General features: G+C 42.1%; 1 protein-coding gene across 4 annotated transcripts in view; it reads left to right on the forward strand.

Annotated features, from left to right (window-relative positions):
• Positions 1-15,026, forward strand: part of WASF3 (WASP family member 3) — a 128,479-nt gene extending 113,453 nt beyond the window's left edge. For 3 of the 4 annotated variants that reach the window (XM_033104525.1, XM_033104526.1, XM_033104527.1), the window contains exons 7-10: positions 3,442-3,617; positions 7,703-7,969; positions 9,385-9,752; positions 11,768-15,026. In XM_033104525.1, coding sequence (XP_032960416.1) covers positions 3,442-3,617; positions 7,703-7,969; positions 9,385-9,752; positions 11,768-11,925 — 969 coding nt within the window. In that variant the 3' untranslated portion in view covers positions 11,926-15,026. Of the gene's footprint in view, positions 1-3,441; positions 3,618-6,743; positions 6,911-7,702; positions 7,970-9,384; positions 9,753-11,767 lie in introns of all 4 variants that reach the window. The other variant, XM_033104528.1, reaches the window with a different exon arrangement.
• The last annotated feature ends 1,256 nt before the right edge of the window (positions 15,027-16,282 follow it).

Genomic DNA, 16,282 nt, shown 5'->3' on the forward strand with positions numbered 1-16,282 from the left:
CTTAAACAGAAAAGAAACATATTTAATTAAGGCTTGTAGGGTCTTAATCCCCACAGCTCTTAGTAGTAATGGGGCAAAACTCCAGGCTCTTAAGAGTAATTTCCTTTAAAACATGCCTGTCCTTTTAAATTACCTTCTAGGATTCCCTTCTCTGTGGTACTTTGAAAAAATACTTAATTTTTCGCCAGTGTTCTTCAGGGGAAAACAATCTTAATCTACATATGATTCTTGTGTCTTCAAAATTATTTGTCATTTCCTTGGCTGTTTTGTCTCCTTCCACTTTCCTCGAACACATAAAATTCTGATAAGAATTTCTTATTCATTTATATAACGATTCTTTTTAAATGCCTTTAAATGCTGGATAAACTGGTGGAAATGATAGGATTCTCACCCTCATGGTGATTGTAATATAGTGGGAGAAACAAGCATTAAATAGTCATGCAGCCTTCTGGAACTCATAAGGAGGGAAAGAAATTTGGAAATTGTGCTACAAATCTGCTTTGTGTAGGAAGAGAAAAGGAGGCAAGATCTCCTTCACTCTGGAAATCCTTCAGGATTGCAGAAACGCAAGTTGCTTTGAATTTGGAACTGACACGTCTATCTGAAGGAAAAATTAAGTTAGAAAATTTGGGGATGAGAAATCCATTGTTTCTGAACTTTGATTCCTTAATGTGAGAGTTTAAAAACATTTTTTAAATTACACAAATAAACATGTAAGTCTGTAGTTACCATGCTGGTAAGTGTTCTGAAGGAGAAGTATGGTGTGCTGGGGGTGAGATGACAAAATGGGGTGACAGTGAAAGTGAAGTGGGGTGTCAAGGGTGGCCTCTCAGGGTGTCACTCACTGAGATCCAACCATGGGCAGTGGAAGTTAGCTCAGGTCAGCATGTGGGTGCGTGTGTGTGCACGTGTGTAGGTGAGAGGGGTGCTGGAGGAGTGGGGGTGCTTCAGAATTGGGGAGCCTTCTGAGTGGAAGTAGTTAAGATCATTCTGGGCTCGGAAACAGTTTGGCATTTTCTTGGGATGTTACTGTAAGCCAGTGTACTTGGAGTATGGATGCATTACGTTACCATTTTGTCATAGGTAGTTCCAGTGTGCGTGCGTGTGTGTGTGTGTGTGTGTGTGTGTAGTGTGCATGTTGGTGGGTAGATTTGGAGGCTGAACCATTGTAAAGAGTTATTATTATAACACTTAATCATTAAGTGTGTCAACATACATCTCTGAAAAGTAAGGGGGATAGTCTAGTGTAACACAGTGGTTCTTAATCAGGATGTGTATTGGAATCCACTGAAATCCCTCTCCGTTATTTTCTTTTGGTTTTTAAAAGTATGCAAACAATACATGTTGGTTGTAAAATGTTCAAATGACACTGAAATAAATACTAAAGTTTAGAAAATTTGGGATGTTTCTCCCTTGCCCGGTATAACTAACCACTGTTAACATTTAACAGTTGGGTGTGCATATTTTTAGATTTAGCTTTTTTATTTTTGAGCATTCATAAATATATGCAAACACATTTCACAAAGTATTTTTATATACATAGGATTGTACTACACAACTTACACATACACACACATACACAGACATAATTGAAGATGTACTTCTTTTTAAAAGTTGTATAGTGTTCCGACATGTGGATGCTTCATAAACAATTTGCCCGTTACCGTGTTAATCAGTATCTAGGTTGTTTCTAAACTGTTGCTATTACAATACTGCAGTGGGTATCCCCGTACTCACATGCAGATATTTCTTTGGGGTAAATTCCTAGAAGTCAAGTGTGAGTTTTAAATTTTGAAAGACACCATTCCCCGACTCTTTAAAACGCTGGCCCAGTTTATACTCGTAACAGTCCTGGATATTATCATTACTATTATTTTTTTTTTTGATGAGCCTCCCTCCTCCCAAAATCTAATTTGCATTACACATCTTTTCATATCTTTATTAACCATTTATACATGTTCTGTGAATTCCACGTTCTCATTCTTGGCCAATACATTACCTCTGCCTTGTTAATACCTCTGAAAACAGTCTAGTCGTCTGTCTTCACTACCACCCGTGAGCTTCACTACCACGGGTAGACCCGTGAGTCTACCATCCTTTCACGTAGCCCCTGCATAGCTCTCTAACTGGTGTCCCTACCTTTCCCCTTGTAGTCTGTTCTCCACAACATGGAGGGATCTTTTCAAATGCTTCTTCCTTTTCAGTAGTCCCCTCCCTTCTCACTTCTCAGTGGTTTCCCATTGCTCTTAGAACAATGTTTTTAATGTAGCCATTCAGAGCTCGGGAGTCATTCACCCTCATTCCTCCCACAGCAGCTTTCATTTCTCTTAACGTGATGCTGTCGCTCCTCAGAGCCCTTGCGCACCCTTTTCCCTCCGGCATGCCTCTGACTCGGACTCCTGTGCAAAATGCATGCCACTCACACTACAGATCTTGTCTCTTCCTCACTCTAGGACGCTGTCCCTGACTTCCAGACAATACCTTAATGTTGTGACCACATTGCATAATTACACATTTATTTGTGTGGTTTGGGAGGCTTCCCTCACTAGACTGCAAGCTCCATGAGGGCAGACACCTGTCTTTTTTTTTTGTTGGTTTGCCATTTGTATCATCAAAGCCAGGAATAGGCTGGGACCTGGTAAGCTCACCTGGGTTTGATCACTGATTGCATGTGCATGCACTCTATGTAAAACCGTGTGTGGAGGGAGTGTAAGAGGGTATAGGACTTAGAGGCACACAGTTCTTGTCCTTAGAGATCATAAAACATTATTAGGGAAGCAGGAAATACATAAACACACAAAGAAATAACTGTCCTCGCCTTCAAAGAAGCATGTATGTGGGACCCAAGTTTTTTTGGACACAGTTTTGCTGGCAAAGCAGGGCTGGAGCAAGAATGAGTCTTTGTATGGGAAGGTAAGTTCTTAATCTTGCTTTTGTTTGGGGTTAAAATTGTTGCAGGATTAGCTTAAATATTCTGTAATAATCTTTTAGAAACTGGAGATAGAACTTTTAAATTATTTTTTGAGTGTTGATTTGCTTGTTAACAAGCCAGTCAAAATTGTGTAGGGGTGGGAAATGATATGGTGTTGTCAGATATTTCATCTGTATAGTATAGATCTAAAAGGTATATGGTGCATTTAACATGAGCTGAAAGCCTAGTAATGTGAGAATTCTTCACTAAAAATGATGGTAACCAATTCTGGTAGTTACAGTAGAGTAACTTTTATTTATTTAGGTTAAATCGTTGAGTATCAGTTACTTTTGTTGGGTCTGTTGGGTAAGAGTATATGCTGTGTTAGAATTTTCTTAACATTCGAATGATGGAAGGGGAATGTCTCTTGTCTGCACATCAGGCTTGTTTCCTGAGCATTATGACTGCATTTAACCTGTTTTCCTTTCCCTTCTGTCTCGGCATGCTTGCTCTCTTTTCCTGGACCTCAGGAGCAAAAGCGTATAGATGGCACAACCCGTGAGGTGAAAAAGGTTAGAAAAGCCAGAAACAGGCGCCAGGAGTGGAATATGATGGCATATGACAAAGAGCTTAGACCCGACAACAGGTTGTCTCAGAGTGTGTACCACGGAGCGTCTTCCGAGGGATCTCTGTCCCCAGACACTAGGTGTGTGTGTGTGTGTGTGTGTAGCAAAGCCTCTGAGTAGAGCTGGGTTATCTTATACACTGAATATGACTAGTTGCTTTGGTGTTTATGTATCCCATAGTATGTCTCAAATCTTTCCTGAAAAATTAATTGTATATATTTTGTTTCGGATTTTGAAATAATACTTTAAAGCAGTTTTATTTTACATTGGTTACGCTGTATGATTTTCCATATCTCTGACTTAAGTTTATTTTCAATTAATCTAGATGTAGTGTTTAAACATCAATTCTAAATTTGGGCTTAATAACTGGATAACTGCCAGTGACTTAAGTTTTTATTTCAGTAATCATTTAATTCTTTCTCTTCCTCTTTTGCTTACCATTACTGAATTTCCTTTGCCATTTGGTATTAAAAAATGATTGGTTGGTGGTAACTGATGTGATCAAGGATAACTTCATCGTTCTTTTTGACGACCTTTTCAAAAAGTGATGACCAAGAGATACTTATTTCTTCAGTGCACTATCTTCTGTGATCTAATTTCAGGAGAAGAATCCTGTTGGAGTTTACTTTAAAATGTGTTACCAATTCAGTAAAAATATTTCTTGCAGGTGTGAATGTTGTGGCATTTAAGTCACATGTTTCAGAATGGATTCACTGAGCAACAGGAACTGACTAGTCAATTTTAACTTATGGTTTCATTCCCTATTTCTACTTTTGTAAAGTTGTTATCTTCCGTTTTCATAAACTTTCAATGTCTCCCATCAGCATTTAAATAATTTGAATAAAGAACCTTTATATGATAAAAGAATGTTTCAAAAGGGGCAACAACCTGGACCTTTCCTTACATCTATGTCCTTTTTAAATTTATTTTTATCTTTATAATCTCGGTGTTTAGCACAGAAACTGCTTGCGGAAGATGCTTTATATTTGGTAATACTGCCTGTAAATATTCCCACCTCAGAAGGGCTGTAAGGCATTGGTTGGAGATGAGGCAAGTTCTAGGTAATTTTCTGTACAGGATGTTATCTGTTAAATATTAGAGAATTATTGAAGCGTTAATGAGCTCTCGTCTCAACATTGAATCTTTATGTCAGTTTATTTCTATAGAGAATAAGCATGGTGGTACAGTTCTGCCCGTAGTCCTTTGGGTGGGGAGGAGGGAGTACTAAAACTGGATAGCTCTCAGGATGTCAGTGTGCTTTTTGTTTTTTTCCAGCTAATTTAGTTGTGATGGTTCACTCAGGCGAAACATATACTTTATTTTATAATACTCCATATGTATGCGTCTGTCTCATTACGTACGGATGGAAAGGTGATTTTTTTAATACCTCAGTTAAATGACTGATACTCATTCTAGCATCTGAGATTAGATTGCTCCATGCTGGGTATAAAATTGGTGGTCATTAAGGTGATTTAGTGTTCTGCCTTTGGATTTGCGTTATTTAGATATATCTTCATTTCTTTTATTTTTCAAAAAGCAAATGGAATTATAACTTTTGTTTCTTCAGCATTTCCTTTTGTCTCATACTGTTTCCCATGGCTTCTCACTATATGTATGCACCAGATAAATATTTAATACATTGTAATTTACCATTGTACTTGGCTTATCTCCCTTAATTCAGAAATTTTTATTTTACTAAAGTATATCACTTTTTTTAATGATAAAATAAGATAAATTTTTCTGTATTTGGAAATTACAGAAAAAATATTAATGTATTATTCGTAAGCCTATTATCCAAAGAAACCACTGTTCATTTTAGTGTATTTCTTCTTTGGTCTTTTTTTGTACAGGTCTATGTTTTTCTTTTACAGAAATTGAAATCATGCTCTATGTTTTCAATCTGGTGACAATTTTATTTTTTATATGCATGTTTTAAGTATTATTTAGAAACATGGTTTTTAATGGATGTATTCACGATAGCTGAGGGAAATTTGAATATCAAGTTTCATGGCATGAATATAAGCTGTTCATACACGTAATATATTTCACCTACTTCACATAAGCTACTCATAAATTGTTGCTCTCTCTATAGATCATCAGGAATGGTTTGCTGATAAGTGTAAATTTAGGATGAGAACTGATGAAATGCTTACCCCTGTTCTCTTTCACCACCATTCAGGAGTGTGGTACCTCCATGCCCAGCTGTCCTAGTGCTTTTTCTCATCCCATCCTGGGCTCTGTGTTACAGCTCTCCAACTGCCTGCCTGTCTACCCACCAAACTCTGGAAGTCATTGGGTTCTCCCACTGAGGGTCCACTGTTTATACTTCCTCCTGTTTCCATATCGTCTTCACTCCTACCAGTTCTCTTTTCTGTAACAGATCATTGCAGGACCGCCCCACTCACCTCCACATTGGTAGTGTCTTCTGTGGCTGATTTCTCCCTTCCTGTGGGGGGTCTTTGTCTCCCAGCATCACCTGACTCCTCTCCTCTCCTCCGGCCACTGGGGTTCCTGTTAGATGGGCCTTCACTCTTCTACTGACCAGTCCTCTCTCCTGCCCATCCTTCCTCACAGTCCTGCCCTCCTGCTGTCATTCTCGAATTCAGATGTTCCTTTACACCTTTGTCCATCTGGTTACCCCTTTTTTATTGGCTCCTTTTGGCTCTGAGTCACAAAGCTACTTTATAAGGACAGCACTCCAAATGATACCAGAATATTTTCAATTTCAGGCTCTTCGTCTCATCAGAAGCACTCCATACTTTGCTAGATAACTTTCCTTTAGCAAGTTTTACACACTGCCCATGACATAGTCACCGCACACACAGTTGAGCACGTGTCACCAGTTACTCCAGAGTTTTAGGTATTTACATTGTAAAAATATGCTAATTCTAAATACAGGTCAGGTTCCTCGCCCTTTAAAAATATTTTCAACTCACTTGCCAGCAGTTTGCATAGTTCAAAAGACATAATCACGTGTGCACCATAATCTAGAATTTATACTGCAATTAGGGAAGAAAAAAGTGAGTTATTATTATACTGCAATTAGGGACGAAAAAAGAAAGCAGCAGCAGTCTCCTTAGGCAGAGGGTTTTGCTGTGCCCTACGACGTTCCGGTTAAGAACAGCTCCTGAATTCCAAGAAGGACGTTTGGTTGGTGCCTGCCCTGCCCGTGCACGTCCCCATGTGTGTCTGCCTGTTTCCTTCAGAGAGAGAAGCACAAGCTGAATCCTAACCGAAACCAGCAGATAAACGTGCGAAAAGTCAGAACAAGAAAAGAAGAGTGGGAGAGGAGGAAAATGGGCATTGAGTTTATGAGTGACGCAAAGACACTGGAGCAGGCAGGGAGCACGAAAGAGGACAGAATGCCCAGAGGGTTTGTCATTTTGCTTTCTTGGATTGCCAGCCTCGGGCTGCCCACCGCTTCGGCCCTCATGAGAGGATGCGCAGCCCCTTGCTGACCGTGTGTTCTGTAACCCGGCCAGGAGCGCGCTGTCTGTTACTAACGCCGTGTGCAGCTGTGACGTTCACGAGCCCCTGCGCCCCCTCACCAGGGCCTCGCTGGCGTTTCTCTGAACTCTGTCAACTAATACACGGTTTATTCCCTTCAGAGTTTCACCCGCAGCTGCGCAAAGGAAACAGGAAGGCCTTTCCATACGGCCCCACATTCTTTCTTTCTTTTGCGGCTAAGTGCATTTCTTGTGTTCCAGACAACTTTGATGCAGTTTTGCAGTCTTGTTTTACTGTTCTAACTGTTCATGTGGATCCAGTTCACCTGCCATCTTACAATGTCTAATTTCATGCTGTCAGTTTCATCGCCACTGAAGCCCTCTGTCTTCGATGGTGTTTATAAATCAAATGCAATCGGTCTCATAGCCTCCTCTCTTGGAGAAAAGTCCGCTGACACTGTGAGATGGCTCTGCTGTGTCCTGCTTGCGCGTCTGTCTGACTTACTCACCTCAGAGCTGTGAATCTGAATCCATGTAACACTGGGGCTCGCTGCTAAAGTAGTGATGTTGCCTAAGGCTCCCACGGGGCTCGACCTGGATGACAGTAAAGGGAATAAATGTGTGGCCTGTGTGCGTTGGCAATGTTGTTGTTCAATGAGATGCGTAAGGGACGTCTTTTTAACTTACATTTATTTCTCCCCCCTTCGCTTGAACGGCAGGTCTCACGCGTCGGACGTCACAGATTACTCCTACCCGGCCACTCCCAACCATTCTGTGCACCCGCAGCCCGCCGCCCCTTCGTACGCGGTGGGCGACACGGCGCCTCTCGGGCCCGCGAACCAGGCCCCGGAGCATGAGTACCGAGCGGCCGCCGCCTCGGCGAGGCACATGGCGCTGAACCGACCGCAGCAGCCGCCCCCGCCGCCCCCGCCGCAGGCCGCGGAGGGGGCCCAGGCTTCTGCGCCCATGGCTCCCGCGGACTACGGGTAACTCGGCGGCCTGACCGCCGCTTAGTATTGCAGTGGAGTCTTGGGATGTGCGTGCGGGCTAGGGATGTGAAGCGAGTAGTCACCGAGGCCACAATGACAGGCAGATTATGGGTTATGACAAATCCTGTGTTAGAAAAATGCGGTGTCATGCGATTCCCCTTTTTTATTACAGATAAGTGTCAGGGCGTGTGTGTGTTCATGTGCACACACCCCCTTTACACACGTACACCCCCTTTACACTGTACGTTGCAGTGGATCGGTAAGCTAGCACATTCATAAAGGGTGGGACGCCAGTTTTGTGAACCTGTCCCAAATCTTCAGTTTGCTCCATGTGTCCTGGGGGAACCACAGATAATTCGTGTCACAAATGAGAAAGCTGTACATCGCAGCCCTTCTTACACGTGGCTGAGTGACCCCCTGACTCCACCTCGGTGCCCAGGCGTCATTCTACCACCTTGTTTTGTGTCATGTGGGTAAAATTCAAACACCCCTAGAAAAGACCCTCGTGTTCAAGTGGTTAATTTGAGCACCGCCTTTGTTTTGCTGGGCTGCCCTGGCTCTCTTTTTTGTTGAAGAGTTGGGTGCCTCAGAGACAGTGCCCAGGAAAGTTGAGCACTCATATGTGAGTCCGTTTGACAAGTGCACTCTTCATTCTGGAGCAGCTCGTGTCACTTTCTAAATATGTCTCCCTCGGCTTTCAGAGGTCTTCTTCCTGACCACAGGACCGGGTCCTGGGTATTTCCCATCTGTCGGTTCTCTTTAAGTCAGGAATCCCAGAGTTTGTTCTGAGGCTCTAAGTGTTGGGCACAGAGAGGGCCTGGGGTCCAGGAGCTTTGGAAAACACTTGGCTAAATAGAATTTAGCAGATTTCTTGGCTGTAGGACTTTCAAAGCTTTCCATAGATATTCTAATGGGCATTATGGGAATTATCCCATGAGGATGGGATATAAAACAGAAGTTTCCAAATCTGATTGGACACAGAACCCTTGCAAGACAAATTTGTAAAGCCACCTGCTTTTCAGATTCTCGATATAAAGAATGCGTTTGTGTAGCTATTCTTACCTCTGCAATCATTTGTTTTACGCGAGCATTTCACAGAAAGTTACTTTTTTGAGTGGTTCTCCTTTGGGCGCCTTTGGGATTCAACTAGATGATCTTGAATTCCATCGTAGTGGCTTATGCAGACCTATGACAGTAACTGACCCAAAGTGTGCATATTTGCGTCCTGCAATGTTTTGAATCCCAGTGACGTGCTCGCTTAGGCAGCACGTATTGCCTAGACCCACATAACGGCACGTAACACAGATGGCGATATGTGTTGTGTTTGGGGGAGCCCTCTCTGTTTGGCGTGTCGGAACTTCGGCTGTGTCCCTCTGTTGCTGTTTTCATGACTCTGTTTCCTCTCTCCTTAGGATGCTCCCCACCCAGACCATGGACTATTACAACCCCTCAGGACCGCCTCCTCCCCCCCCACCCCCCATGATTCCTTCAGCACAAACCGCTTTCGTTAGTCCCCTCCAGATCCCCATGCAGCCCGCTTTCCCAGCACCAGCTGGCTCCTCCCACACGGGCCCCCCTCACCCCACCCCCACTGGGCTGGTGGTCACAGCCCCTCCTCCTCCGGGCCCCCCACCTCCCCCTCCAGGCCCTCCTGGCCCAGGCTCTTCTCTCTCATCCTCCCCCATGCATGGCCCCCCAGTCGCTGAGGCAAAGCGACAAGAAACTGCACAACCACCCATAAGCGATGCTCGGAGTGACCTCCTTGCTGCTATTCGAATGGGTAAGTGACCCCCCCAAATTCACCATCTTCCGCTCAAAAGGAGAGTTCTGTGTCCAACCAGCTACAGCCTGGTCTTCAAATGACTGCTCGCTGCACTAAATTGTTTTCTGGAGTACGGTTGAAGGAGGCTTATTTGATTGTTTTTTTAAATAATAGATGTGTTTCTGCCAGTGTGAAGTAAACGCATAATGATAAAGAATTGAGAATTTGGGAAAGCTTTACTTGACTACAAATAGATAACATAAATGATTAATTGACTCTTTTCTCTGCATTCTACTCTAAGGGTAAAAGTATAAATGAAAGGAAATGATCTCATATCAACGATACTGTTTTTTTTTTTTAATCTGGGATATGTCCTAGACTTTTCATATTTTTAGCTTTATGTGCTAAGCCAGTATTGATGTGCTAAGCCAGTAGTTTTCACCATTCAGTAACAACAAAACTTTTATGAAATGAAAATCCCACACTCCACCCAGAACATGAGACACCAAAGTAGAGCATCTCTGGTCAAATCAGGGTGAGGATGCCTGGACCGTCACCCACAGTTGCCTCCTCTCTCCCACATTCAACATCTGTCTGCTCCACACCATGTATTCTTCACACCAGGTCACAGCCCAGGATTGGGAAATATTCCAAGAGCTTCTCTCTCAGACAGTGGGGAGCTGCACAGGCTCTGGGTCCCAACTGAGTGGTTTCAGTCTGGAGGTGACTGAGGGAGTCTGGCTGCAGCATCAGTGACGTCCGTCACAGGACAGCTGGGACGTCACAGCCTCTGCTTTCCACTTGAGCTCCCACAGATCAAGCCTAAGTGTGGCACACATACCCTCCTACAGATTCCTGGGTTCTTGTCTCTCCTGAACGTCAATGGCATTCTTTGATTTTTGCCGAGAAAAAAATGTGGGGTCATAGGTGGACAGTGTTTAGCTTTTTGACACCCGTGAACCCTGTCCAGTAACATGTACAAATATCTAATCATGAGGAAACCTCTGAGGAGCCCACATCGAGGATGTTCTAGAAAAACATGAAGGTCATAAAAAACATTGAGGCTGAACAGCTGTGAGGGATGTCAGTGAAACACGACAGCTAACGTAACGGGTGATCCGTGTTGGATCCCAAACCCAGCGGAAACCTTTTTTTATTTGCTATATTAAGTCTCTTGGCAAAATTTAAATAAAATTTGTATAGTAGATGTGCTAATAGTCTGATTTTGATAAATTTTTTGTTAGGAATTATAAATGAAGTAGTTCAGGGGCAAAGAGCAAAGTGGCAAATTCTATGCCACTTATTCTCAAATGGTCCAGGAAAAAAGTGTCTGTGTATCAACGACAATGATAGAGAAAGACTGCTGAAATAAATGTGATCAAATGTTACCAGTTGGGGAATGTGGGTATAGGTTATATGGGAATGTTTTTATACTAGTCTTACAGCTACTCTGAAATTATTTCAAAAGTTCAAAAACTTACACATTAAATCATCACATCCCATTTTGTTTCTTACTAGGTTAAGAGAGCAGGTGGTTATATTTTATATCCATTTTCAACAATAATTATTTAAACAGGTTTCTCAGTTACCTCCCCAGGTTAGCCACGAGCTGTCCCAGCCTTTTGATTACAGTGCTGTCCAGAAAATGTTATGTATTTACACAGTCCCTTGTAGAAGCCACTCCTGCAATCAATTTACCTTTAAATACCACAAGTGGCTAATGCAGTGCAGCTCTAGAATTTTCTTCAATGATGTTCATATGCACTGAAATTATAACGAACATTTCCCTATTTTAACGTATTACTTTGCTGTAAAGAATGTTACAACTTGGAGTGACCATTCTTTTTTTTTTTGTTCCATGAAACATGAAACTTCTATTTCCCAAGTTTTTCTCCTCTCAAATTTCCAAAACTGTGTATTTATCCTTAGTGTCGGTAGGGAAACAAAAACGTCAAGTAGACTTATTAGTTTGTTTTTCTTTAATTTGAAGGAAGCAAAGGGATTGAATTCTAAACCATATATTGTGTCTCCAGGAATTCAGCTGAAAAAGGTACAAGAGCAGCGTGAACAAGAGGCCAAGCGTGAGCCAGTTGGGAACGACGTGGCCACCATCCTCTCCAGACGCATTGCCGTGGAGTACAGTGATTCTGACGATGACTCGGAGTTTGATGAAAATGACTGGTCTGACTGAGGTGACAGGGCCGGTGGCCCACCAGGAGCCGTGTGTTGAAAGTGTATGGAAAATTTTAAGTGGTCTCGACACCCAAATAGTCGTATTATAATCCTGTAGCTTAGCAACTTTTGTATTAATAATGTGACATTGCTTTTGCACATCCAAAAATTCTGGGTTTTTTCAGTATTTCCTGTGTAATACTTAAGTGCCACTAAACATAGCTGCACATGGGGAATATGCTGTATCTATTGCATTGTCCTAAAACAGCATTTTGCTTCCTTTTTCTTGGCCATGAAAGTGTTTAGTGCAGTCTGGGTTTACTCGTTCGTACCGATCCTTATAATTCTGCAGATTTGCCGTGTGTTTGTGTAAGCGGCTTGGTTTTAGGCCTTTGCAAGATTAATGACTGTGTGTCAGAGTGATGTCTTCCAATCAGTAAGTAAGTGATACTGTTTCAACTTCTTTTGTGTGTGTTTCAGAAGTTGGTTCTAAACAGACCGCTTTAACGAGTAAGGAGAATCGCGCTTCTGCTTTCATTTTCTTGGCGTGGTTGCCTCTGTGAATCTGAATGTCCTGTTGAATAATTTCATTGCCTTTGCACGCTCTTGTGAAATGTGAAATTGAAAGGGCCCTTTTCAGGCAGAATTCGCAGCAGGCGTTCACTTAGTCAGTGCTTGCTGATGACTTTTGTAGGAGGTAAGCAGCTCAGCAGTAATGAAAATGAAGACCAGGGTCCTTTTCCCTTTCGGGGCCATTGGGGATGACCCCCCAAACACTCGCCAGCCCTTCAGCTTGGGCACCAGCCAGGCAGAACAGACATGCGCAGTCTGGGAGCTGCAGGGCCGGGCTGGGCAGACCTGCCGAGTGTCAGCCCTCGAGGGAAGGAGGCCTGTGCGTTGGTTTCCCGGGAGCCATGTCCTGAGCAAGGCCGGTGGGGGGGGTCTTAGGTCCCCGGCGTCCCACAGAAAGTGCCCCCGATGGCGCCCACTCCAGCTGGTCCGAACTCCAGCAGCCTGGTATACACGTGTGTGGACGCTGCCAGCTGTTTGCTTTTCCTGGTGCTGTGGCCAGATTAGGGACCCATCACTGAGGAGGGCCTTCGCTCTATCCTAGAAGCACACAGTTCTCTTCTCACATTGTCGTCAGCACATTAAATTTTAAAAAGCACCTCAGATGAGATCAGACCTGTAGCTATAGCAGATTGTGTTCCCTCACCTCTGCCCTTCCTGTTGTCCTTCCCACATGGCAACATGAGATACCCCAGGGGTCATATTCCTGGTGAAGGCAAACCGTGGGGAATCTCGTGAATGAGAGCTTCTGTTTTGTAATTGGGGATGAAGGATAACTGCTTATATGGAATGAACAAACAACCCAGGCTTTGCTTATAGATAGGACTTCGCAGATACACTAAGACACTTTACTTACTAAGGAGTTTGTACGTAGGTCCAGCATTTCAAACAGATGGCAGGTACTAGTGACGCTCAGTCATGATGCAAGAATCACACATTAAATCACCTTTAGCTAAAGACAGAGTTGTTTGGTTTGATGGTGGGAATGTAAACAGGACTTACTGGAGTTTTGTTCATGAGTTCACCTGAGGAAATCAGCCGGCCCTCAACATCACGTCCGTGTGTCCCTGAGTGGCCACTTGCTTGGTTCGGATAAAGCCTGTATATTGGGTTTTAGTCCCATCGATGCTGAAACTCTGAAAAGCCTCCTGTCTGCATCCCAGTTCCAGGACCATGCTTATAGCAGGTTGTCACGTCTTTTCAGCTCTTCTGGCTGTTTTGGCGTGTGCTTCTTGGGTATCTGTTTCTTGGAACCAGTCACCATTTGGCTGTCACCATAATTTTGTTCAATATAAGTAACAGTTATTAATGAACTTTTAAACTTTAATTTCTCTCTCTCTTTTTGTTTTCCCAATGTAGAAGCCTACTCTGTTGGCATTATTCTTGGGACTTTTACCATTTTTCAGTCTTATTTTGTCTTGATAACAGTATTTTGTCTTTATTACAATATTTTGTCTTTATTGTTACTTTTGGGTTAGGAGTTACTGTATAATTCTAGAACATTTTTGGTGATGCTTCATTGTTTCTTATGTCCCTTCTGTTCTCAGGATGGAGAGAACACATAAAGCTACTATCCATGTCAGGATTTCTTCTATTTATATCTTATTACCATAAAATCAGTGGCACTTTATTCATAAATATTCATAAGCCTATTAGTTATTAGTTGTCTTCCTGTAGTTTAATCAACAAGTTATTTTCAACTTGATTTTCTGACTAGTGAAAAAGCTTTTGCCCTGATGCGTTATGTAGCCTGTAAAAGAGTAGAAAAAGGACTAAAATCCAATTTAGATTATTTTTGCAGTATTTTTCTCGGCAAATTTGATTTATTCAAAAATTTTAATCGACTTTTTCTAATATGGTATTATATAAAAAGGAAAATGTGAGTATTTTAAATTTTCAGTTTTCATTTTCAAAAGTATTTACCAAAACAAATGGAGTAAAACATTTAAAAGCATATTTCATATCTATGAATTTTACCTTTTAAAATACTTATATATTGCAAGGTTATTTTAAATTATCCTCAGTCTTCTCCCCTGTGTGTATTTTAGTTTAATTTCTTATAAGTCTTTTTCTCACATCATAGGTGAGCAGAGGGGATGAGAAGGTCATACCACACATTAGCAACCCAAGCATGATGTGGTTGATTTTCTATTGTTAGCCCCAATCCAAACCATGAGATTTGGTACTTACATTGTTTTCTTTAGTAAAAGTATACTGTTAAGAGAATTAACATTTTCATTTCAGTAAATTTTTAGAATATCCAGATCTCTTCAGAGCACCAAGTGGCTAGGTTGTGAAAGTTTTGTAATAATTTGCAACTGAAACACCTGACACATCCTAATCCATTAAAGACTAGTGGGAATGTATCAGCCAGAGTAGCAAGTACCTTTTGTTTTCTAAATCAGAGTATCTGTCATCTTGCAGTATTACCAATGCTGTTGTAAATTGAATTTAAAGTGGTATTAAAACACCTGTTAAACAATTTTTATCTGTTTGTATATCTTACTATAGATTATGTACAAGTAACATCTAAATAAAATTACACTTTTACCCCTAAAAGTTTTGCTTCTTTATAACAGCGTTGTGAGTGTAAGCCATTGCTGTCGTCTGCACGTCACATGCCGGAGATGAGGTAAGCCGGTCTCTGTCCTCTAAAGAGACGGAGAGACGGTAAATGTTGTCAGGTAAGGAACTGAGGTCCCGTGCTTTAGTTGGGGGTAGGGTGGGAGCGGCCCAATCTATCCATGGGCCAAGGGCAGCTGAGGGCTGAGAAGGAGCCGGGGAACAAGGGCAGGGAAAGGAGTTTCTTAACAGCAGCAGCCACATTTGAACCTCCTAAGGTAAGAAGGACAGTATGGGGGATAATGGAACCAAAGGATCAATAAAATGGCAGGAGGAAGAGGAAGAGGAAGTGTCATGAGATGGGATACAGGATGGTGGAACCCTTCCCCTGCCCAGCTCTCAGGATGGAGGGAGCTCACTGAGCCAGCAGCCACCGCCGTAGCTGCAGCTACAAACGTACAGAAAATCTCTCCATATTTGCAGCCTGTTGGTTACTCATTGGTTATTCATGACAGCTCCATGCCCTGGACGGCACTAATATTCTATTTAGAAGGCATCTTACTGTTCAGCTAGACCAGCTCCCTAGTGTTAAACATAAGAGTTACTGGCCATCGTTTGCATTGATTGGCTCTCAAAGCTTGTTCTCTTTAACTGTTGAATTTTCAAACTATAGTCTCCCTGTGTCACAGTAGACCTTCAAGACTTAGGTAAATCTCCTTCTGCCCCAACATTTTATTATGGAAAAAATTGAAACCTACAAGAAAATAGTTCTGTAAATGCCCATATAGCCATATCTGTCCGTCCATACATCAATCCACCTTACTTTATGCATTTCAAAGTACTTCTGGTATACTTCACCCCTGAACACTTCAGTACATATCATAAATAAGAGTTTAATATTTGCATTTAATGTTTTTAAGGTAAAAGATACTTAGAGTGAAGTACATCTTTAGTGTGCCATTCAATGAGTTTTAACAATGTGATTCTCGTGTAACAAACCCCATCAAGGTGGACATCACTGTGACCTCAGAATGTCCTGTCAGAGTCACTTCTCTCCTGGTCCCTGGGCAACCACTGCTCTGAGTTTTTTGTTTTGTTTTTTTTTTACTACAGATTAGTTTAGCCTGTTCAGGAACTTCATATATGTGTAATAAAACGGTATGTATCCTTTTACATCAGGCTTCTTTTAGCATACTTTTTGAAATTCATTTATATCATTGCATATATCAATCCTTTATTCCTTT

Source organism: Rhinolophus ferrumequinum, chromosome 4 (genome assembly GCF_004115265.2).
Source record: "Rhinolophus ferrumequinum isolate MPI-CBG mRhiFer1 chromosome 4, mRhiFer1_v1.p, whole genome shotgun sequence".
NCBI classification, from domain to species: domain Eukaryota; kingdom Metazoa; phylum Chordata; class Mammalia; order Chiroptera; family Rhinolophidae; genus Rhinolophus; species Rhinolophus ferrumequinum.